This window comes from Mya arenaria, chromosome 5, assembly GCF_026914265.1.
Source record: "Mya arenaria isolate MELC-2E11 chromosome 5, ASM2691426v1".
NCBI classification, from domain to species: domain Eukaryota; kingdom Metazoa; phylum Mollusca; class Bivalvia; order Myida; family Myidae; genus Mya; species Mya arenaria.
In genome coordinates, this window is record NC_069126.1 from 35,914,724 (window position 1) to 35,939,732 (window position 25,009).

Here is a 25,009-nt window from a genome sequence, read left to right on the forward strand (position 1 = left end):
CGAAACAGTCTTTCATCAGGAGGTCTGGTGTTCGTAAATTGAGTGACACACCCTCCACAAGACATGATCTACTGCAGTATTTCAACATCTGTTAAATTTTAGGGAACTTTGGAATTGCATATGTTTCTTGTATTATTCTTTGTACATGTTTTTTGATGCCAAGACAGAGTACGGAACTTAAAAGAACATCTCGTCGTGTAATGGTTAAAGGTTATAAATATGCATTTATTATTTTGGAACATTATATTTTGTCCATTGAGAAGGCAATATTTCTAATGTTTTCCAATATATGTATTTCGGAAAATCAGCAGTCAATCGCTATTAAATTATAACCAGGTGAATCGGTATACATAAACAGTGGCTGGTCCAGTTAGTTACGTAACGGTTAAAAAATGTAAGTGTACAAACTAACACTAAATGAATGGTGTGATGCATCCCAGTCGCTTAACCATTTAGTCTGTGTAAGCAAAAAATCTGTAGTATTTTAGCGGCCTTCATTATATTGTGTAAACTACCCACTAACTTCGCCATCCACTGGTTATATCTGCCGCTTCACCTGATTAAAATAAAAAACGGCTGACTGCTGATTTACGGAAATAAATGTATGTGAACTCTTGAGAAAAACTGCCTTCTCATTGGCCAAAATAGTATGTTGACCACTAATTAGTGTTTGAGATAATATTTTGCCTCCTGGCACAGCCTCTGTTTAAATCTACTGCTTCACCTGATTGAAAGCAATAACGACTGACTGCTGATTTACAAAAAAAATGATATACGGCAGATTTTAAAAATACTGTCATCCCATTGGACAACATTTTATATCGCTAAGTATATATATATATATATATATATATATATATATATATATATATATATATATATATATATATACTCACAGAGCCTTAGTATTTGTCCATATTATGGCATTCTTCCATAAAAAGGTTCACAGGCTTTATTTCAATTTTATCGGTTATCATTTTTTTCAATCCAATATTATTTACTGATATGCTCTATCATTGGAACATTCGTTGGCACTGCAGTTTGTGCACGCTTGCAGATGCCTAATGTATGTATTCCTATCTTTTTGATGTGCGTAGAACTTATTATGCCTTGTCAAAAAGTCAAAGCAAATTTCGTGCATTGTAATTGAATCGGAGACTGCATTATTACAAACAGTGTCTGAGAAAATTCATATCAGGGCGGCCGCCCACTTCATGCAAAGTTCATATTGATTGTATGATAAGCCTTGTGTTTTATTCATTTGAATTTTGTAAATGATCTGTGATGAGTAATGTATTTTATGTATTGACTAAATTTCTCATACTTTTATACTGGTGTAGCGTTTGAGTAATAATGAAGAACATATGTATTTCTTAGTTAGTTTGTATTATAAATATGTTCTTTGTAGTTGGGGGGTTTTCTGGCTGAATTGCAAAAATAAAAGACTGGTTTCCATGATTTTTTTCTTTGAAGGAGAAGGCAACACAATATTTGATAGGGTCTTATTATAAATTATAGTCAAATTAATCCGAGTCGAAGAAGGAAAATTTTATAAAAAAAAATGTATACTTGACGTAAGGGCAAATTACACCAAAACGGAAGTGACTACTCATTGTTTCATTTTCATATCTCTCTTTTCTTCAACACGTGACAGTGAATCAAAGAATACACTTTACCATCTAAGACCATTCAACACGTGACAGTGAATCAAAGCATACACTTTACCATCTAAGACCATTCAACATGTGACAGTGAATCAAAGCATACACTTTACCATCTAAGACCATTCAACACGTGCATACACTTTACCATCTAAGACCATTCAACACATGACAGTGAATCAAAGCATACACTTTACCATCTAAGACCATTCAACACATGACAGTGAATCAAAGCATACACTTTACCATCTAAGACCATTCAACACATGACAGTGAATCAAAGCATACACTGTACCATCTAAGACCATTCAACACATGACAGTGAATCAAAGCATACACTGTACCATCTAAGACCATTCAACACATGACAGTGAATCAAAGCATACACTTTACCATCTAAGACCATTCAACACATGACAGTGAATCAAAGCATACACTTTACCATCTAAGACCATTCAACACGTGACAGTGAATCAAAGCATACACTTTACCATCTAAGACCATTCAACACGTGCATACACTTTACCATCTAAGACCATTCAACACATGACAGTGAATCAAAGCATACACTTTACCATCTAAGACCATTCAACACGTGCATACACTTTACCATCTAAGACCATTCAACACATGACAGTGAATCAAAGCATACACTATACCATCTAAGACCATTCAACACGTGCATACACTTTACCATCTAAGACCATTCAACACATGACAGTGAATCAAAGCATACACTTTACCATCTAAGACCATTCAACACATGACAGTGAATCAAAGCATACACTTTACCATCTAAGACCATTCAACACATGACAGTGAATCAAAGCATACACTTTACCATCTAAGACCATTCAACACGTGCATACACTTTACCATCTAAGACCATTCAACACATGACAGTGAATCAAAGCATACACTATACCATCTAAGACCATTCAACACGTGCATACACTTTACCATCTAAGACCATTCAACACATGACAGTGAATCAAAGCATACACTTTACCATCTAAGACCATTCAACACATGACAGTGAATCAAAGCATACACTTTACCATCTAAGACCATTCAACACGTGACAGTGAATCAAAGCATACACTTTACCATCTAAGACCATTCAACACGTGACAGTGAATCAAAGCATACACTTTACCATCTAAGACCATTCAACACATGACAGTGAATCAAAGCATACACTTTACCATCTAAGACCATTTGGCTCCTTTTCATCTCGACGGGTTTTGCAGCTGAATGGTTTGTGGTCTAAAAAAACTTGCTGATCATGCTGGATCTACTTGACCTACGTTTTGTTTACATGTTCAACGCGTGTATGTATTTTTATTTTTTAGGAGACCACATGAAAAATATGATGTTTTTAGATATTCAACTCTGCAAATATGTCATAAAATATGTAACCTTCATAAATCAATTATTTATAAATATACAACCCATTTCAGTTCTCTTATAAGGGGCGTTGTTTAATATCAATTAAGTGCCAAAGAGGAACTTTCTTCCTTATGTTTTGATTTACATGTTAACCGCATTGTTTGTACTCATACACTGGATGTGGCCACTTTAATACACAGTTGTAACATCCAACCAATAGAGGACGTTGTTTAATGTTAAGTACACAAGTGGAACTTTCTTCCCATATAAGGTGTTGGAGGTCGTTCGTCATTGCCTTATTTTTTATCGCCTCTGAATTGCGCTACGAACAGTTTGCAAAAACAAAGGGAGAATACCGCTTTTTTAACTTAAGTTCGAATTTAAGAATTGAACGAGATGAACTTTGCATAATAAGACATTGCAACTTAGATAAGCGGACACTTTTTTAAGATAAGATGACAGTCTATATATTAGAATAATAATATTTTGACAACAACAGGGAAAGCCCAACAGTAATAAAAACAAAATCAGTAAACATTGTTAAAATGACCTAAATGTGCTATTTCGGACAAGAAATTGAAGTTTTTGTTTGTTTGTTTCGTTGTTGTTTTTGTTTGTTTGTTTGTGTGTGTGTGTGTGTTTGTTGTTTTTTTTGTTGTTTTTTTGTTTTTTTAAGTTTGTTTGTTTGTTTTTTGTTTGTTTTTTTTTGGGGGGGGGGGGGGGGGGTACCCCAAACTATTAAACTAAATGAATTTCGGTTCTGATGGAGGGGTGCAAGTCAAAAGCTTACGCCCCTAAGTTACGCCACCTGCAACGTCAAATCCTGGATCCGCCCCTGATTGGTATTGAGGAACTGCTGTTGTTACCATTGCTTATAATTCATATTTGACCGCAAGCATATCTTCTCTTTTTCCAGAGAATCGTCAATCAAAAGAATCATAGCCAGTGGCCTGTGTTTGGCGACCACGCTGCTGTATCTGTTCGGCGTGTTTTTGCCCTTCTGGAGTGTGTACACGTATGTCGAGAATGGCGTTCAAATCGGCCACTACGGCGGTCTGTGGAACTATTGTTTAAGAGACTCTGACCTCGGAACTCGCTGTACAACATTCTCGGAATCCAGTCTGGAACGTAGGTTCTTTTTGGAACTTTTTTAATCATCGAGCTTGAAAGTTAAGGCTTACAATTCCAATTACCAAGAAGCTATTAAATGAAGTTTGTATACTGTACAGAAACCAACCATTGTTTGGGTAAAAGTTAGATGACACGAAATTAATTTGTTTTAGAAATAATAATAATAATATCGGATGAGTGGCAGTAGACGGACCTTGACACACCCGCGGAAATTGAAAATTCTTAATGATTAAGCATGTTAAGTCTAGTACTTAACAATTGCCTATCTGTTATTTCATTGGCTACAAATGTATGTTGTTTTCAAGCCCCTCTTAAATGTTTTCGAAATCATCTGCTACTTTTTGTTCTTCCTGGACCGTATTTAAGTTGAAAACAATTCAAATCCTCTTAATTCATAGGAATCACTAAGTAAGTGGTTTACAAGTTAATATGCAACTCTTCTGATCTCGCAGAAATCACACTTCCCGAGAAACTTTATTGCGAAAATACTTGACTTTTTTCAGAATTGCGCTGTCGACGTGTGTATGTCACTACATTAATAATGAACAATTTATTGTGAGAAAATCCACTTGTATCAGCATGAACGAAGTCTAATTATAAACGTTAAAATTAAATAATAATAGAATGCAGCCTTAATTTTCAGTCAATGAAATTGCAGATAAGCAATCATTACGTTATAGGCTTAATTAGTAAGAATTTAAACGTTCGCGCGTGTTTAAAGGTCCGCGCACTGCCACTCATCCGATACACATGATACACGATGCATTGTCCTAATAACGTTTATGATAGAACAAATGTTGATCCCTCTTGTAGACCGTACATATAGGTCGGCACTTAAGTCATTTCCTTACTTCAGTCATTTTCTTAAATCAAGTTTCTCACTTATCATATGATATAATCTCTTGATAATATCTGAACTACTTCCGTTCTTTCCCGCATGCTACGTACCGGACTTCGCGGGAAATGGAGTGTTAGTGCGTAAGCTTATTTATACCCGCACTCGGGCCTTGCCCATTCGGCGAGTGCTTCTATAAGAGTGTTAGTCATTTTAGGTTAGGACCATAGGGCACTGACATAATGTAACCCTGGAAAGAGCTACCCTGGTTCTTTAACGTGCACCAGTATATAGCACTTTCACACGGGACCCCATTTAACGTCCCTCCCAGAAGACGATTATTATTTTTAGTGATGGGTCGGGGAATCGAACCTGTGACCCCTGGATTGACAGATAAGTGTGTAACCACTAGACCACGGATCCGACGCTAGCTCGGGGCATGGAACAGTTAGCTGCATGATGCTTATGGGAACCCTGGCCATGGTAGTACCTTGCACCAGGACTAAATTTGAGCCAGTTGATATCTGTGTTACACCATACTATTACACATTTACTCTTTTTCTAAGCCTGGTTCCGGACGGCCCGGGGACTGGAGCTACTTGCGTTTATGGGCGCCCTGGCCCTGTTAGGGCTCGTGATCGCCTATATGTTCTTTCTGCGGGAGCTCAAATACGGCTTCATACAGTGGATCGTCATCGGGCTCTGCTTTGGAATAGGTAATATAGTATAGTTTATATGCTTTGTTGTTGATCACACCCATAATGTAAGACAATTATTCACATAAGCCAAGTTTATAAGCAAATGCTTTACTCCTTGGGTGAATATGCCTTAGGGGAAATTCTCGTCAGATAAACGTAGCATTAGACACGTGCTGTTGTATGTGTTGTTGTTTTTCTTAAAAAGAAACGGAAAGAACGATAAATACTGTTTCTTTTGCCGTAGTTGCATATATGCCTCATATAGCTCATTTACAAACTGTGACCGTGAAATTTAAAGCGACTCGCTCGTGGCCTGTGAAATTCACTTTTTTAGTACGAAATAAAGAGTGGCAAATCATAAGGAATGTTCAAACTAAGCTACCGACAGCTGGAACCCTTCAGGAAATGTGGATATTTGCTCAGATATCGTCTTTGAAGACCAACATTTTCAATAGCGTTACTAACGCCATTCAGCGATTTCGTTCTTGGGCGATTGGTTCATTGATATTTTCACGTGATGTTATCAATGTATTATCAAAAGGTCAAAATATCCATATCTGTTGTATAAGTCCCTGTGGCCTCGTGATTAAATTAGTGTGTGTTTTTTTAAATTTTAAATGTTGTTGATTTTATGAAATTTCGATATCATAGAGTAAATTAATGATAAAATAAGTGTTTTCAGATGCATTATCGGGTTACATGTATCTAATGTTTCGTCCAAAAACATGAGCGAATCCCTTCAAAGGCAGATCTTCTCACTTTTGGGGAAAATATGCTTATTAATATCAAGATCAAGAAAATGTTTGTATTTCTATCATGATGTATATTAATTCTCTGAGCTTAGATTACAATTCCTTTCATCCGGCTAAGTACGACTATGCTTTTTGACAAATCTCCTTCAATTCGTAGTATGTTTTTACCATACAACTCGTGTCAAAATCGACGCGCAGGCGTTAACATACAACATTTACATGGTTCAGATCACTTCAAAGATAAACGCAGCTAGATGTGAGTTTTCTTGTATTTTATTGAGGCTTATCGTGCTTTGTGCTGAGTCATGCGGCTCGCCCCGTAGGAAATAGCTTTTACTGAAATTAAAGTTGTTTTATAGAAGCGCAAACTGTTTTTATTGCGAAATATTCTGCAATAAGTATTTCCGCGTAACTTATTTTGTCATAATGTTTCCTCAAAACGCGGCTTTGCACACTATTTACGATTGTTTTGAGAACCATTTTCCGGCCAGAAGCGCATAATTATATTAAAACCATGTCAAGTTATAGTTTTCTTCAATTTCCTTATACAACCTGTATCCTGCATACAGACAATAGGAATCGCGTCTAATAAGAGATCTCAAAAAGTTCTGAAATTAACAAAAAAGTATCCTCATTGTAACAGTTTATCAGAATTTAATGTTGTTATTGCGCGTTCTTGGTAAAAATACGATCAAGATTTAATATGTATATGATAATGCATGTATATTTGGAATAACAAAAAAATCCACATTTCAGCCCTGTTTTCCCTTATTGGAATGATAGTATATGGCGCCTGTGAAACTGACTCCAGCCGCCTTAGCAGCTCATATGGACTGACATTTTGTGCCTTTCTTGGCGCGTCCATAGCGGGCGCCGTGTTTTTGTGGGATAAAATCGACCAAATGAAGGGAACGGACGCCTCCAAAATGAGTTTTCGCGGAGTTTCCTCCATTCCTGGTTCCCGCGGTTACAACGGGCGCATGCTCAGTTCGAGATCTCGACCGGGTTCGAGAAGCGGGATAAGTCAAGTGACCGGAAGTACGCGCATTGGGGCAACGGCCAATCAACTTCAGCCTACCCAAGAACAGGAAGTGGAAGTGAATAACTGATTTTTTTTAACAATTTCCGGCCATTCTTGTTGACAAACTGCATGTGAGAATGATTTAATAAGTTATTTATTGTTAATTTGTTTGTGTAAGGCAACTTGATGTTCTTTTGTGTGTTTTTTTCTACATTTCGTTTTGTTCTGTTGTTATTTTCTTCCGGAGTAAAACCGAACACGATTTCGCTGCCTACCTGAGCTGAATTCAGGTTAATTCCTGTTCCATGGTAAATAATGATAATTCATTGTTTCTGTTGAGCAACGCTGACGCTAAAAACTTACAATGATATGTGCCTCAACGTATCATGGAATATCGTCAGCATTGCGCACTGAAACAATACGTTGAAATGGGCCGACGCACAGTTCTAAGCTTGCACATGGCATTTAATTTTTATATCGTTTATCATCTGCGTAATAATTTCTACAAAATGATGAATACAAAAATGGCACATTATGGAACTTGTTTGTACATGCATATACAAATATACCTTCATTTAAAATTATAGAATTGTATGTAACATTACAATAAACATCCAATGCAAAATCATATACTGTATTTTCCATTGCATGGTTACAATAAAATATTCGTTCATTTTTTTTTTACAAAACACTTTTCTATTTCTGCAGATGTACACACTTATGTTATAAGAAAGAAGCAAGCTCTCAAGCACTCGATTTATCAGAAAAGGTACACAAGGACATACACTTATCATTTATAAATAACATTAAGTCAAAAGCAAACAAAAATGACGGCAAATTACATTCATGGAAGACAAATATGTACACAGGTATGTACTTGATGACTCTTCTTGTTTAGAAAACAACCTACATTTACAGCCAATGAAATTGCAGACAGGCAATCATTAAGTACTAGGCTTAATCATTAAGAATTTGAACTTTCGCGAGTGTTTTAAGGTCCGCCCACTGCCACTCATTCGATACACAATTACTGCGTCAGATTTTGCGTTGACAATGTGTCAGGCAATGAGGTTGTATTCTAAGTCAGTAAGATGACCTGAATGACATTTTAATGATTAAGGAGGGCTCGTCCGCTACGCTCACTCCGCCTTTCCTTAATCATTAGGATTTTAAATCATGTCATCTAACTATTACTTCAGCACAGTGCTCCCGATGATTCCTCTTGCACCAAGAAGACGTATTTCATGCGAATATAACTATGAAAATTGCTCCCCAATCCCTGCATGATACTTTAATACTAGTACAACTAGTGCATACTGAACATTATGTCAGCATTACACAATGCATAAATATATCTAATCCCGGTACAGTATTAACTATGAGAAATGTATTGTTTAGATAAATGTTTAAGATCCATGAAATAGTATCTTACTATTATGGCACGCTTCAATTGCAGGCCTTATTATGAGCCATCAGAGTCAACTTAATTAAATTAATTAAACAATTTTACAAGGACTTACATATAAATCACATAAATACTGAAATTGCATTGACGGATTTCTTAATCTATGAAGCACTCTTACAACACGGTATCGGAATATTTCACCCCACATTTCTGATCCATGCCTTCTTTTGTAGTGTAAGATCCATGTCAAAAGACGTTCTATATGTTAAAGTCTAACAAGTCCTGAAAATCCTAATTAATATCAGTAAGCTAAAGATCATATGCTGTGTCTCTAAATGTGGCAGACTCCCTAGGCTTGCCGTTCCGCGGCGGGCTCTCCCGCAGCTCTACTATCGCCTCACCCGAAGTGGCACCAGCAGTGGCACCAGCAGGGGCACCAGCAGGGGCCGCCGCCGCTCCGTTTTCTGCTGTGGCTGGAAGGTCCTTGGATTTTTGTTTCTTCCGCCTGAAAATTTTTATTTCATCTGAATATCAGCTGTCAGAGTCTGAACGTTAGATATCGCTAAATGCAACCATAAAGTTTGGAGTTAAGATTGTGTTACTCGATCGATTGATTAAGTATCTATTTATTTGTTTGTTTGTTTGTTCGTTCGTTTATTCGATCGTTCCTGCCTGCCTCCCTCCCATTAATTCGTTCTGTCGTTCGTTCGTTTATTCGTTCGTTCGTTCGTTCGTTCGTTCGTTAGTTCATTCATTCATTAATTCATTCATTAACAAACGTGATCGACTGAACTGAAAATAAGGTAACCTACAACGAGATTGTTCTAATTACCGTGTACTCTCATAAAAAGTATTGTCATGAAACGTCATGATTATGGCAGGCATTCTTTATTTATTTGCACTAGGTTACGGAGAATGATAATTGAACAAGCCATTAGCATTGTTCTTACGGAAAAGTTGTATACCATCCAAGTTGTAATTCTCCAATCTGTTTTCACAGATTGTAGACAGAAAAATGGTATTCTTTTGTTTTCTCAGATATTTTTTCTCGGGATTTCTGCTGTTAACGTACCTGTTCATTAATAAACGTTACCTGGCAATAAATCTTACAGAAAAAAACGCAAATAACGCTTTCCAAATAAACAAAACCTTGGAAGATAATACGAACTCAACTTGTAATGAAACCTTTTATTAGTCTAATGAATTGTGCTCCAACTTATGACAGTTTAATGAAAACCCTACAGTCAAAAACTTACTGGAAAAGGGGTCAATGTCGATATTGTTGAATGGAAAAAGAGCCGAAAGCAGAAAAGAACTGTACATGATATCTTGTTTAATGGAAAAGGGGATCAAATGTAGATCTTGTTAAATAAAAAGGGACCAAAGGCAGAAAAGGGATCAACGGCATATCTTATTTAAGGGGAAAGGGGCTCAAAGGTAGATATTGTTGATGGGAAAAGGGATCAATGGCAGAAATGGGATAAAAAGAAGATCTTGAATGATGGAAAATTGAACAAACTCAACTGAAAGCCAAACAGCAAGAGACGGATCAGAGGCCACTGAAAGCCAAACAGCAAGAGACGGATCAGAGGCCACTGAAAGCCAAACAGCAAGAGACGGATCAGAGGCCACTGAAAGCCAAACAGCAAGAGACGGATCAGAGGCCACTGAAAGCCAAACAGCAAGAGACGGATCAGAGGCCACTGAAAGCCAAACAGCAAGAGACGGATCAGAGGCCACTGAAAGCCAAACAGCAAGAGACGGATCAGAGGCCACTGAAAGCCAAACAGCAAGAGACGGATCAGAGGCCACTGAAAGCCAAACAGCAAGAGACGGATCAGAGGCCAAACGTCAAACAGCAATGACACAAAATTCAACAGCACGTCGATTAGGTTATCGAACAGAATATTATCATTATATGTTTGGGTTACCGCATTAGAGACGGTCAGTGAGAATAAAGAAAATGCTAGGGATAACGACTTGAAAACCGATTTTTGAGCGCTCAACATCACGCTCGTCCAATCAGAGGACCGAAACCATGGTAATTCTCTTAAAACAAAAAGACCGAATTTTTAAGAAATTTACTACATAATTCACAACGTACTATTATCTTTAGAATGCAGTATACTTTGGACTTAAATTTTTAATAGGACGAGCAAAAAAAAGGCCACACAAATGTTTCCATTTAACGTCTTCAGGCGGAAATGTTCTTTATTTTTAGCTGATGTTAAGACACTGCCTCCCTATACATCCAGTATGATAGTCGCATTCTTGATCAGTTTTACGACGAGAGATGCACATTTTAACTCTGGCTATCTCTTATGTATACCCATTTGTCTTCTTTATCTGTGAATCTATGCTCAACAGCACAACTTTAAAATTATAAATGGCTTGATTCGATAAGTCTGAGACGATTTCCACACGGTAAGTTAAAACAGCAGTGCGTTCTGAGAGACTATGTGTGCATTTTGTTTAGTAGTTACGGTATGTTTTACATTCTTTTCATTTTGTTTCAAGAAAATTAAAGCCATGCTCCTAGTTGTTGTCTGTTATCGCATTTGCAATAATACTCCAAATATTCTGAATATCCTTTTGGAGCAATATTATTAAAGTATTATCGTCATAGATATCATCAACTAATCCCAACTGAATTGACATTAATGCGTAAAATCATCCGATACGATAATCAATGGAATAAACAATATTGATAACTTAGAAACGGAGAAATATCTACTATAGGTAGCTTCTATTTTAACGTATCAAGCAAACTTTAGGTCAATTGCTCAGAAGTTCGTTAATTTAACAACGTTGTTAACAACAGCATTGTAAACTTCTAAAAGTGAACTTTTTATGATGAGCTGTAAGATTTGAGTAAAACAAGCACAGGTAAAACAGTTGTCTTAATATGTGTAAGTAGTACTGCAGATCACAACTTCCAACGTAGTTTACATGAAAAAAAAAACGATGATGATGTAAACAACGTTGTTAACTTAAGAATCTGATCAATCGGCCAAAACTGCAAGAAACGGATGAAAGGCTAAAAGCCAAACAGCAAGAGACAGACCAGAGGCTAAAAGCCAAACAGCAAGAGACGGGTCAGAGGCTAAAAGCCAAACAGCAAGAGACGGGTCAGAGGCTAAAAGCCAAACAGCAAGAGTCCGAACAAAGCCCAAAAAACAAACAGCAAGAGACGGATGACAGGCCAAAAGCCAAAAGCCAAACAGCAAAAGTCCGAACACAGCCAAAACACCAACATCAAGAGACGGATGACAGGCCAAAAGCCAAACAGCAAGAGACCGATCAGAGGCCAAAAACCAAACAGCAAGAGACGGATGACAGCCCAAAAAACAAACAGCAAGAGACAGATGACAGGCCAAAAGCCAAACAGCAAGGGACCGATCAGAGGCCAAAAGCCAAACAGCAAGGGACAGATTAGAAGCCAAAAGCAAAACAGTAGGGGACAGATCAGAGGCAAAAAACCAAACAGCAAGAGACGGATGACAGCCCAAAAAACAAACAGCAAGGGACCGATCAGAGGCCAAAAGCCAAACAGCAAGGGACAGATTAGAAGCCAAAAGCAAAACAGTAGGGGACAGATCAGAGGCAAAAAACCAAACAGCAAGAGACGGATGACAGGCCAAAAGCCAAACAGAAAGGGACCGATCAGAGGCCAAAAACCAAACAGCAAGAGACCGATCAGAGGCCAAAAACCAAACAGCAAGAGACGGATGACAGGCCAAAAGCCAAACAGCAAGGGACTGATCAGAGCCCAAAAACCAAACAGCAAGAGACCGATCAGAGCCCAAAAACCAAACAGCAAGAGACGGATGACAGGCCAAAAGCCAAACAGCAAGGGACTGATCAGAGCCCAAAAACCAAACAGCAAGAGACCGATCAGAGGCCCAAAACCAAACAGCAAGAGACGGATGACAGGCCAAAAGCCAAACAGAAAGGGACTGATCAGAGCCCAAAAACCAAACAGCAAGAGACCGATCATAGCCCAAAAACCAAACAGCAAGAGACGGATGACAGCCCAAAAAAACAAACAGCAAGAGACAGATGACAGGCCAAAAGCCAAACAGCAAGGGACCGATCAGAGGCCAAAAGCCAAACAGCAAGGGACAGATTAGAAGCCAAAAGCAAAACAGTAGGGGACAGATCAGAGGCCAAAAGCCAAACAGCAAGAGACATAAAAGACTTTAAACAGAAATCCACGAAGATGATTAATCTATCAGATTATTACAATTATGATATGTTCCGGTTACATCATTAGAGATGGTCAGTGAGAATAAAGGAAATGCTAAGGATAACGAATAAACTGTTTTTTGAGCGCTCAACATCACACTCATCCAAACAGAGGACCGAAACCATGTTATTTTCAGCACAAAAAGACCGATTTTGGGCGATCAACATCACGCTTCTCCCAACACAGGACCGAAGTCACGGTAATTCTCATTATTAGAAGTAAAAACATTATTCATAACGTATTGTTATCTTTAGATTTCAGTATATTTTGGCCTGAACTTTTTCATAAGACGATCAAAAAATGGCCAAAACTTAAGAAAATAAAAATGTTTCCATTGATCGTCTTCAGGTGGAAATGTATTTAATTTTTAGCTGATGATAAGACACTGCCTCTCGATATATCCAGCATGATAGTCGCATTCTTGATCAGTTTTACGACAAGAGATGCACAATTAAGCGCTGGCTATCTCTTATTTATACCCATTTGTCTTCTTTATCTGTGAAACTGTGCTCAACAGCACAACTTTAAAATTATAAACGACTTGATTCGATAAGTCTGAGACGATTTCCACACGGTAAGTTAAAACAGCAGTGCGTTCTAAGAGACTATGTGTGCATTTTGTTTAGTAGTTACGGTATGTTTTACATTCTTTTCATTTTGTTTCAAGAAAATTAAAGCCATGCTCCTAGTTGTTGTCTGTTATCGCATTTGCAATAATACTCCAAATATTCTGAATATCCTTTTGGAGCAATATTATTAAAGTATTATCGTCATAGATATCATCAACTAATCCCAACTGAATTGACATTAATGCGTAAAATCATCCGATACGATAATCAATGGAATAAACAATATTGATAACTTAGAAACGGAGAAATATCTACTATAGGTAGCTTCTATTTTAACGTATCAAGCAAACTTTAGGTCAATTGCTCAGAAGTTCGTTAATTTAACAACGTTGTTAACAACAGCATTGTAAACTTCTAAAAGTGAACTTTTTATGATGAGCTGTAAGATTTGAGTAAAACAAGCACAGGTAAAACAGTTGTCTTAATATGTGTAAGTAGTACTGCAGATCACAACTTCCAACGTAGTTTACATGAAAAAAAAAACGATGATGATGTAAACAACGTTGTTAACTTAAGAATCTGATCAATCGGCCAAAACTGCAAGAAACGGATGAAAGGCTAAAAGCCAAACAGCAAGAGACAGACCAGAGGCTAAAAGCCAAACAGCAAGAGACGGGTCAGAGGCTAAAAGCCAAACAGCAAGAGACGGGTCAGAGGCTAAAAGCCAAACAGCAAGAGTCCGAACAAAGCCCAAAAAACAAACAGCAAGAGACGGATGACAGGCCAAAAGCCAAAAGCCAAACAGCAAAAGTCCGAACACAGCCAAAACACCAACATCAAGAGACGGATGACAGGCCAAAAGCCAAACAGCAAGAGACCGATCAGAGGCCAAAAACCAAACAGCAAGAGACGGATGACAGCCCAAAAAACAAACAGCAAGAGACAGATGACAGGCCAAAAGCCAAACAGCAAGGGACCGATCAGAGGCCAAAAGCCAAACAGCAAGGGACAGATTAGAAGCCAAAAGCAAAACAGTAGGGGACAGATCAGAGGCAAAAAACCAAACAGCAAGAGACGGATGACAGGCCAAAAGCCAAACAGAAAGGGACCGATCAGAGGCCAAAAACCAAACAGCAAGAGACCGATCAGAGGCCAAAAACCAAACAGCAAGAGACGGATGACAGGCCAAAAGCCAAACAGCAAGGGACTGATCAGAGCCCAAAAACCAAACAGCAAGAGACCGATCAGAGCCCAAAAACCAAACAGCAAGAGACGGATGACAGGCCAAAAGCCAAACAGCAAGGGACTGATCAGAGCCCAAAAACCAAACAGCAAGAGACCGATCAGAGGCCCAAAACCAAACAGCAAGAGACGGATGACAGGCCAAAAGCCAAACAGAAAGGGACTGATCAGAGCCCAAAAACCAAACAGCAAGAGACCGATCATAGCCCAAAAACCAAACAGCAAGAGACGGATGACAGCCCAAAAAAACAAACAGCAAGAGACAGATGACAGGCCAAAAGCCAAACAGCAAGGGACCGATCAGAGGCCAAAAGCCAAACAGCAAGGGACAGATTAGAAGCCAAAAGCAAAACAGTAGGGGACAGATCAGAGGCCAAAAGCCAAACAGCAAGAGACATAAAAGACTTCAAACAGAAATCCACGAAGATGATTTATCTATCAGATTATTACAATTATGATATGTTCCGGTTACATCATTAGAGATGGTCAGTGAGAATAAAGGAAATGCTAAGGATAACGAATAAACTGTTTTTTGAGCGCTCAACATCACACTCATCCAAACAGAGGACCGAAACCATGTTATTTTCAGCACAAAAAGACCGATTTTGGGCGATCAACATCACGCTTCTCCCAACACAGGACCGAAGTCACGGTAATTCTCATTATTAGAAGTAAAAACATTATTCATAACGTATTGTTATCTTTAGATTTCAGTATATTTTGGCCTGAACTTTTTCATAAGACGATCAAAAAATGGCCAAAACTTAAGAAAATAAAAATGTTTCCATTGATCGTCTTCAGGTGGAAATGTATTTAATTTTTAGCTGATGATAAGACACTGCCTCTCGATATATCCAGCATGATAGTCGCATTCTTGATCAGTTTTACGACAAGAGATGCACAATTAAGCGCTGGCTATCTCTTATTTATACCCATTTGTCTTCTTTATCTGTGAAACTGTGCTCAACAGCACAACTTTAAAATTATAAACGACTTGATTCGATAAGTCTGAGACGATTTCCACACGGTAAGTTAAAACAGCAGTGCGTTCTGTGAGACTATGTGTGCATTTTGTTTAGGCAAAAATGGTTTGTTTAGGGTTACATCCTTTTCAAAAACAGGTAAGGAAGGTAAGCCATTTATCTTATTATTTATTTTTTTATTATATTTTTTTACCAACTGGCAATTAAAACGGTAGGGTCGGCGCCAATTGTTGTCTTTCATCGCATTTTCAAAAATACTTCAAATGTTTTTATAAATCCTCTTAAAGTGATATTTCTAAAGTTTTATCGTTGTCTCAATATGTGTAAGTTGTACTGCAAGTTAACAAGTGTCGCCATGAAACTTCCAAAGTAGTGAACACTTAAAAATTAACAATGATGACGTTAACAACGTTGTTAACTTGAAAACAACGTTCTGAACAATCGGCCCATTTTGTATAAGTAAACAGTGACAATTATAACTAGATAATAATGGGTGAACACGTCAAAACTTAAAAAGTAACGTAAAACAAAAAAGTATGATGTTTAAGGCTGTAAGTGATGCTATACAACTTGCTTATTACTGTTCGAGTACCTTAAGAGATTGTAGTTAAGTATAACACGAACCTTCTGTGTAAGCTGCATAATGGTTATATAACTAGCTTATTACTTGTCGAGAACCTTAAGAATATGTAGTAACGTAAATCACGAACCTTCTGTTTTGTAAATAAGGCTATATAACTAGCTTACTACTGGTCGAGTATCTTAAAATTATGGTATACCATAAAACATGATCCCTCTGTATAAGCTACAGTTTACAGCTACAGTTATGCCTATATAACTAGCTTATTACTGGAGGAATAACTTAAGATTATGTAGTAACGTAAAACACGAACTCTCTGTATAAGTTACAATTAACAGCTACAATTATGGCTATATAACTTGCTTATTACTGGGTAGATTATGTAGTAACGTAAAACACGAACTCTCTGTATAAGTTACAATTCACAGCTACAATTATGGCTATATAACTAGCTTATTACTGGTCGAGTACCTTAAGATTATGTAGTAACGTAAAACACGAACTCTCTGTATAAGTTACAATTCACAGCTACAATTATGGCTATAAAACTAGCTTATTACTGGTCGAGTACCTAAATATTATGTAGTAACGTAAAACACGAACTCTCTGTATAAGCTACAATTTATATAACTAGCTTTTTACTGTTCGAGTTCCTTAAGATTAGCTGGTAGCGTGAAACACGAACCTTCTGTATAAGCTACAGTTTACAGCTACAATCATGGCTTTTTAATTAGCTTATAATGGGCAAATACTTTAAGACTTAAGAAGTAACGTATCACACGCAATCTTTATAAGTTTACGGCTACACTTATAGCTATATCACTAGCTTATTAAGGGCAAACCGTCTGTGTTATTTTAAGTCTATAAGTTAGGATAGATAACTAGCATATTATTGGTTGCCTTCGATAAAACGCCAGTAGTATCATAAAACACAAACGTTCCGTTATAGTACGAAGACTTTGTTATAGGTCAAAAATGTTAGGTAGTTATTCAAAACATGAACCTTCAGAATATCTACATTATTTGTATACAGCTACAGCTATGGCTATATAACTAAATTATTATCGGTCGAATACCTTAATACTGAAGTAGTAACGTACAACACAAACCTTTTTTAAAGACTACAGCAACAGGTATGGTTATATACCCTAATTTTTAATAATTGAATATCTTAAAACGTCAAAAGCAACGTAAATCACAACCTTCTGTATAAGTACACGGTTACAACTATTGCTATATAACTTTTGCATTAATGGTTTAATACATTAAACACAAAGTAGTAACGTAAAACATAAACCTTTTTTATTAGTATATTGCAAAACTCTGCCTATATAACCTAGTAGTCATTGTTGGTTGAATATCTTAAGACGTGAGTAGTAATGTAAAACATAAACCTTTTGTATAAGTATACTACTACAATTCTGCCTATATAACCTAGTCGTTGTTGGTTGAATACCTTATGACCCAAGTAGCAACGTAAAACATAAACACTTTGTATAAGTATACTGCTACACTTCTGCCTATATAACCTAGTAGTCGTTGTTGGTTGAATATCTTAAGACCCAAGTAGCAACGTAAAACATAAACACTTTGTATAAGTATACTGCTACACTTCTGCCTATATAACCTAGTAGTCGTTGTTGGTTGAATATCTTAAGACCCAAGTAGCAACGGAACACATAAACACTTTGTATAAGTATACTGCTACACTTCTGTCTATATAGCCTAGTAGTCATTGATGGTTGAATACCTTATGACCCAAGTAGCAACGTAAAACATAAACACTTTGTATAAGTATACTGCTACACTTCTGCCTATATAACCTAGTAGTCGTTGTTGGTTGAATATCTTAAGACCCAAGTAGCAACGGAACACATAAACACTTTGTATAAGTATACTGCTACACTTCTGCCTATATAACCTAGTAGTCGTTGTTGGTTGAATATCTTAAGACCCAAGTAGCAACGCAACACATAAACACTTTGTATAAGTATACTGCTACACTTCTGCCTATATAACCTAGTAGTCGTTGTTGGTTGAATATCTTAAGACCCAAGTAGCAACGTAAAACATAAACACTATGTATAAGTATACTGCTACACTTCTGCCTATATAACCTAGAAGTCGTTGTTGGTTGAATATCTTAAGACCCAAGTAGCAACGTAAAACATAAACACTTTGTATAAGTATACTGCTACACTTCTGCCTATATAGCCTAGTAGTCGTTGTTGGTTGAATACCTTAAGACCCAAGTAGCAACGGAAAACATAAACACTTTGTATAAGTATACTGCTACACTTCTGCCTATATAGCCTAGTAGTCGTTGTTGGTTGAATATCTTAAGACCCAAGTAGCAACGGAAAACATAAACACTTTGTATAAGTATACTGCTACACTTCTGCCTATATAGCCTAGTAGTCATTGATGGTTGAATACCTTATGACCCAAGTAGCAACGTAAAACATAAACACTTTGTATAAGTATACTGCTACACTTCTGCCTATATAGCCTAGTCGTCATTGTTGGTTGAATATCTTATGACCCAAGTAGCAACGTAAAACATAAACACTTTGTATAAGTATACTGCTACACTTCTGCCTATATAGCCTAGTAGTCGTTGTTGGTTGAATACCTTATGACCCAAGTAGCAACGTAAAACATAAACACTTTGTATAAGTATACTGCTACACTTCTGCCTATATAGCCTAGTCGTCATTGTTGGTTGAATACCTTAAGACCCAAGTAGCAACGCAACACATAAACACTTTGTATAAGTATACTGCTACACTTCTGCCTATATAGCCTAGTAGTCATTGTTGGTTGAATATCTTAAGACCCAAGTAGCAACGGAAAACATAAACACTTTGTATAAGTATACTGCTACACTTCTGCCTATATAGCCTAGTAGTCATTGATGGTTGAATACCTTATGACCCAAGTAGCAACGTAAAACATAAACACTTTGTATAAGTATACTGCTACACTTCTGCCTATATAGCCTAGTCGTCATTGTTGGTTGAATATCTTATGACCCAAGTAGCAACGTAAAACATAAACACTTTGTATAAGTATACTGCTACACTTCTGCCTATATAGCCTAGTAGTCGTTGTTGGTTGAATATCTTAAGACCCAAGTAGCAACGTAAAACATAAACACTTTGTATAAGTATACTGCTACACTTCTGCCTATATAGCCTAGTAGTCGTTGTTGGTTGAATATCTTAAGACCCAAGTAGCAACGTAAAACATAAACACTTTGTATAAGTATACTGCTACACTTCTGCCTATATAGCCTAGTCGTCATTGTTGGTTGAATATCTTATGACCCAAGTAGCAACGTAAAACATAAACACTTTGTATAAGTATACTGCTACACTTCTGCCTATATAGCCTAGTAGTCATTGTTGGTTGAATACCTTAAGACCCAAGTAGCAACGTAAAACACAAACCTTTTGTATAAGTATACTGCTACACTTCTGCCTATATAGCCTAGTAGTCATTGATGGTTGAATACCTTATGACCCAAGTAGCAACGTAAAACATAAACACTTTGTATAAGTATACTGCTACACTTCTGCCTATATAGCCTAGTCGTCATTGTTGGTTGAATACCTTAAGACGCAAGTAGTAACGTAAAACATAAACACTTTGTATAAGTATACTGCTACACTTCTGCCTATATAACCTAGTAGTCGTTGTTGGTTGAATACCTTATGACCCAAGTAGCAACGTAAAACATAAACACTTTGTATAAGTATACTGCTACACTTCTGCCTATATAGCCTAGTAGTCGTTGTTGGTTGAATACCTTATGACCCAAGTAGCAACGTAAAACATAAACACTTTGTATAAGTATACTGCTACACTTCTGCCTATATAGCCTAGTCGTCATTGTTGGTTGAATATCTTAAGACGCAAGTAGTAACGCAAAACATAAACACTTTGTATAAGTATACTGCTACACTTCTGCCTATATAGCCTAGTAGTCATTGTTGGTTGAATATCTTATGACCCAAGTAGCAACGTAAAACACAAACCTCTTGTATAAGTATACTGCTACACTTCTGCCTATATAGCCTAGTAGTCATTGTTGGTTGAATATCTTAAGACGCAAGTAGTAACGCAAAACATAAACACTTTGTATAAGTATACTGCTACACTTCTGCCTATATAGCCTAGTAGTCATTGTTGGTTGAATACCTTAAGACCCAAGTAGCAACGTAAAACACAAACCTCTTGTATAAGTATACTGCTACACTTCTGCCTATATAACCTAGTAGTCATTGATGGTTGAATACCTTAAGACCCAAGTAGCAACGTAAAACACAAACCTCTTGTATAAGTATACTGCTACACTTCTGCCTATATAGCCTAGTCGTCATTGTTGGTTGAATATCTTAAGACCCAAGTAGCAACGTAAAACACAAACCTCTTGTATAAGTATACTGCTACACTTCTGCCTATATAACCTAGTCGTTGTTGGTTGAATACCTTAAGACCCAAGTAGCAACGCAACACATAAACACTTTGTATAAGTATACTACTACACTTCTGCCTATATAACCTAGTAGTCGTTGTTGGTTGAATACCTTAAGACCCAAGTAGCAACGCAACACATAAACACTTTGTATAAGTATACTACTACACTTCTGCCTATATAACTTATTCATTGTCAGCCTATATAACTTATTCATTGTTGGATGAATACCTTAAGACCCAAGTAATAAATAAGGGAAAGCACAAACCTGTTGTATAAGTAAACGGCAACAACTATGGCCAGTATGACAGCTAACGCCAGGATACAAAATGCTACCCACAATGATGTCTCAATACCTGGAAGAAAAATATAAATTGAAAGCCTAATGTCTAAAACTATGCAAAGAATATACACCGGAACGAAGCTTTTATGCAAAAAAAAGAGAGGAAAACATCTTATTAGAAATGTATACGCCTAAAAGTCATAGAATGAATAATATTTTGTTATTGTATAGCATGCAAATCATAGTATTTAAAGCATTAGCAACGCGAAACCTGAGATACAACTATTTTGACACTCAGACAATCATTTTTGCTTCTTATCTCATAAAAGTAATATAAAAAATACACCATTACAAATAAGCGTGCTTCATGGTCACACCAGGTTACAATAACAAACCTTGCAGGCGACGGGACACTTGCGGATGGTAATAATTTCTGAAGTTTCTTGGGCTAAACTCAGAGTGAATATCATTATGTTACCTTCCTACCAGAGCTTTAATTATTTTGACCCACATTAATCTGATAAATATAGCGATCTAAAAACAGTTATATTCTGCTAAAAATAAAACGCCGGGATACAGAAATACAGCGCGGAAATAGCCGAACAAGTAAGAACTCATACTCGGACCGCACTTCAACTTCAATTTTAATGGTTTCGACGTCATTCGTATAAACATAAGAGCGCATTGACTCAAAATAAGGGTGAAAACGACATGATTTTGCGGTCTAAAGACTACCTGCGCGCATGCGTAAATAAAGTAGACATAAAGGGTCAAATTAATTTTCATCAAATGAACACTAAAAAATAACACCTATGCATTGAATGATCCATTATTTAGATTATGTTAAATCATGTACGACAATTTTATAAAAAGAACAAAAAATTCTATCAAATGAAGTCTACCTGAGTTATTTTTGTCAGTTGCTGTTGATTCTACGGCATCATTTGTTTCGTTTGTTTCCGTGACCTCTTCGTCATCTCTGTCTTCTTTATCAAGAACATGATCTTGATCATCGTCTTCACTCGACTCATCTATCGGTTCAGAGGTTGCATTTGCTATAGAAATAAGCGGTGTTTCGGTGGTACTTGTGCCCATGTCTATTACATCTATATCATAAGTTACCGCATCATCCGTATAAGTAGTTATCGGTTCTGTTTGTGTTTTGGGTTCTTCTGGTGGGTAGTAACTAGATGTCTCTGTTAAAGCAGTGCTTGATACTGACCATATTGGATACAGTGATTCAGTTGGCTCTATATCAACAATATAAGTATCTTGTATTGATGCTGATGCTACTTCAGAAGATGATTTTACATAGGTAGCTGTTGTTTTTTCATCTGGCATTTGTGGCGCAGACGTCTGACTTTCAACAGAATATTCTTGGCTTGATGATAAAGCATTTTCATAAGAGGGAAGAACAGAGAAATTATAATCAGTGGCCGATGGTACAAAATATATTGTTCTCGACGGAGCTAATTGTTCTGATGAAGTAACTTTTACCGTTGAATGTGGGATAGCATCATGACTAGAACTTATTTCCATAGAGACATCAACAGGACTGGAACTACTTGTTTCCATGGGGCTATCAACAGGACTTGAACTTGTTTCCATAGCGATGAACACATGACTGGAACTTGTTCCCATAGGGTTGGCAACAGGACTAGAACTCGTTTCCATAGGTATGTCAACAGAACTGGAACTCATTTCCATGGCGTTGTAAACAGAACTGGAACTTGTTTCCAAAGGGGTGTAAACTGAACTGGAACTTGTTCCCATAGGGACGTCAACGTCAATATCGTCTGTATAAGGTTCAGAGGTTGCATTTGCTATAGAAATAAGCGGTGTTTCGGTGGTACTTGTGCCCATGTCTATTACATCTATATCATAAGTTACCGCATCATCCGTATAAGTAGTTATCAGTTCTGTTTGTGTTGTGGGTTCTTCTGTTGGGTAGTAACTAGATGTCTCTGTTAAATCAGTGCTTGGATACAATGATTCAGTTGGCTCTATATCAACAATATAAGTATCTTGAATTGATGCTGATGCTACTTCAGAAGGTGTGGGTAGTAAAACGCTGCTTAATACTGTCTGAGAACCAGATTCATATGACGGTGTTGAAGCCAACATTAACGATGATGTTAATGAAGAGGTAGTTGTTTCACTTGATGATTCGATTAAAATGTAAATTGATGATGGTCCCTCTGAAGCAGGAGTGGACGTAGCTTGGTCAAAAGTATCATGTGAATACATGGACGGCGATGGTTCTGCAAATGAAGATATCATTTGCTCTGAAACTTTAACACTAGAAGATGATTTTACATCTTCCATCCAATAGGTAGCTGTTGTTTTTTCGTCTGGCATTTGTGGCGCAGACGTCTGACTTTCAACGGAAACTGACCCTGTAGAAAGTTCTAGGCTTGATGATAAAGCGGAAGGTAAGACAGCAAATTCTTCTGTTGAACTTGAAACAGGCGATGAAACTAATGCGACTGTAGGGGCTACAGTCGGTACAGCAGATGGTTGGAGATCAGATATTTGTTGTGACGAATCCTTTACCGAAGGCACTGAGGTGACTGCAGGTTCAAATTGGGTTGAGTCAACGGTTTTTACACTTGATGGTGACACTAAAAGAGGGGACGGTTTCATGCCTATGGTTGTGGTTGTTTCCTTCGCCGAAGGAGTAGCCATTACTTCCGTGTCCACATCTGCTATTGCACTCGCAGAATGAACATCAGGAACGGATGAAGTTGATTGTGACATAGTAGATGTTTCATCCATTGATGGTGACGAAAAATTTTCATTCAAAGCTAATTCAGACGAGGAAATCATTTTTGTAGAGCTTGGAAATATTCCTATAGAGCTTGAAGCTGGTGTAACTGTTGATGTTATTGCTGTTGCTGCTGCAGCTGATGATGATGCAGTAATCTTAGCTTGATGCTCCTGAACAATCTGCTCAACCTCATCGTTATTAGTCATCTTCACAGCAAACAGAGGAGAGAACATCGAGACGAGGTCGGCATCTGAAAATGGAAGATTTTGATTTATATTTTTATATATTTTTTCCATGGATCAAAGATATTCATAATATTCTATATAACTTTAGGCAATGCGTCATTAGGCTATCATAAGAAAGGACGGGAAGGTTTATTGCTATAGGGCAAACACATTTTTGAGGGGCCACAATCATGTACTGTATGGTCGTTTTAAAGAAAGTCCTAACAGCATAAAGACATAACAGCAAAAACATTTTTTTCCTCGAAGTAAGTCATAACATTAAACGTTCTGATATTATACAAATTCATATTTATAAACTAAAATCGTTAGTTTGAACTTATTTGAATAAAGGCTAAAATATGTTTGCTATATGGTCAGCAATGGTGATAATAACACGATACGTTTCTATATGGTCAGCAATGGTGATAATAACACGATATGTTTTCTATATGGTCAGCAATGGTGATAATAACACGATATGTTTTCTATATGGTCAGCAATGGTGATAATAACACGATATGTTTTCTATATGGTTAGCAATGGTGATAATAACACGATATGTTTTCTGTATGGTTAGCAATGGTGATAATAACACGATATGTTTTCTGTATGGTTAGCAATGGTGATAATAACACGATATGTTTTCTGTATGGTTAGCAATGGTGATAATAACACGATATGTTTTCTGTATGGTTAGCAATGGTGATAATAACACGATGATAGCCTTACAAACAATTTGTCTAGAA

The 25,009-nt window shown here is 37.1% G+C and overlaps 2 protein-coding genes across 2 annotated transcripts in view; one reads left to right on the top strand and one right to left on the bottom strand.

Moving 5' to 3' along the window:
• Nucleotides 1–1,052: 1,052 nt before the first annotated feature.
• On the top strand, nt 1,053–7,957 carry LOC128234719 (uncharacterized). The gene is made up of 4 exons (XM_052949148.1): nt 1,053–1,066; nt 3,967–4,178; nt 5,583–5,732; nt 7,223–7,957. Exons 3-4 carry the CDS (start codon nt 5,624–5,626, stop codon nt 7,573–7,575), a joined length of 462 nt encoding a protein of 153 aa, XP_052805108.1. The 5' UTR covers nt 1,053–1,066; nt 3,967–4,178; nt 5,583–5,623; the 3' UTR covers nt 7,576–7,957.
• Nucleotides 7,958–8,229: 272 nt separating this feature from the next.
• LOC128234718 (uncharacterized) overlaps nt 8,230–25,009 on the bottom strand; it is a 31,990-nt gene continuing 15,210 nt past the window's right edge. Inside the window, exons 6-8 of the mRNA XM_052949147.1 lie at nt 22,175–24,289; nt 21,258–21,345; nt 8,230–9,397 (exon numbers count right to left, since the gene is read on the bottom strand). Coding sequence (XP_052805107.1) covers nt 9,202–9,397; nt 21,258–21,345; nt 22,175–24,289 — 2,399 coding nt within the window. The 3' untranslated portion in view covers nt 8,230–9,201. The remainder of the gene's footprint in view (nt 9,398–21,257; nt 21,346–22,174; nt 24,290–25,009) is intronic.

Excerpts from the sequence above, each read along its gene's own strand:
- LOC128234719 (XM_052949148.1), top strand. The coding sequence starts at position 5,624 with ATGGGCGCCCTGGCCCTGTTAGGGCTCGTGATCGCCTATATGTTCTTT. Across the intron at positions 5,733-7,222 it reads CGGGCTCTGCTTTGGAATAG|CCCTGTTTTCCCTTATTGGA; the intron begins GTAATATAGTAT and ends TCCACATTTCAG.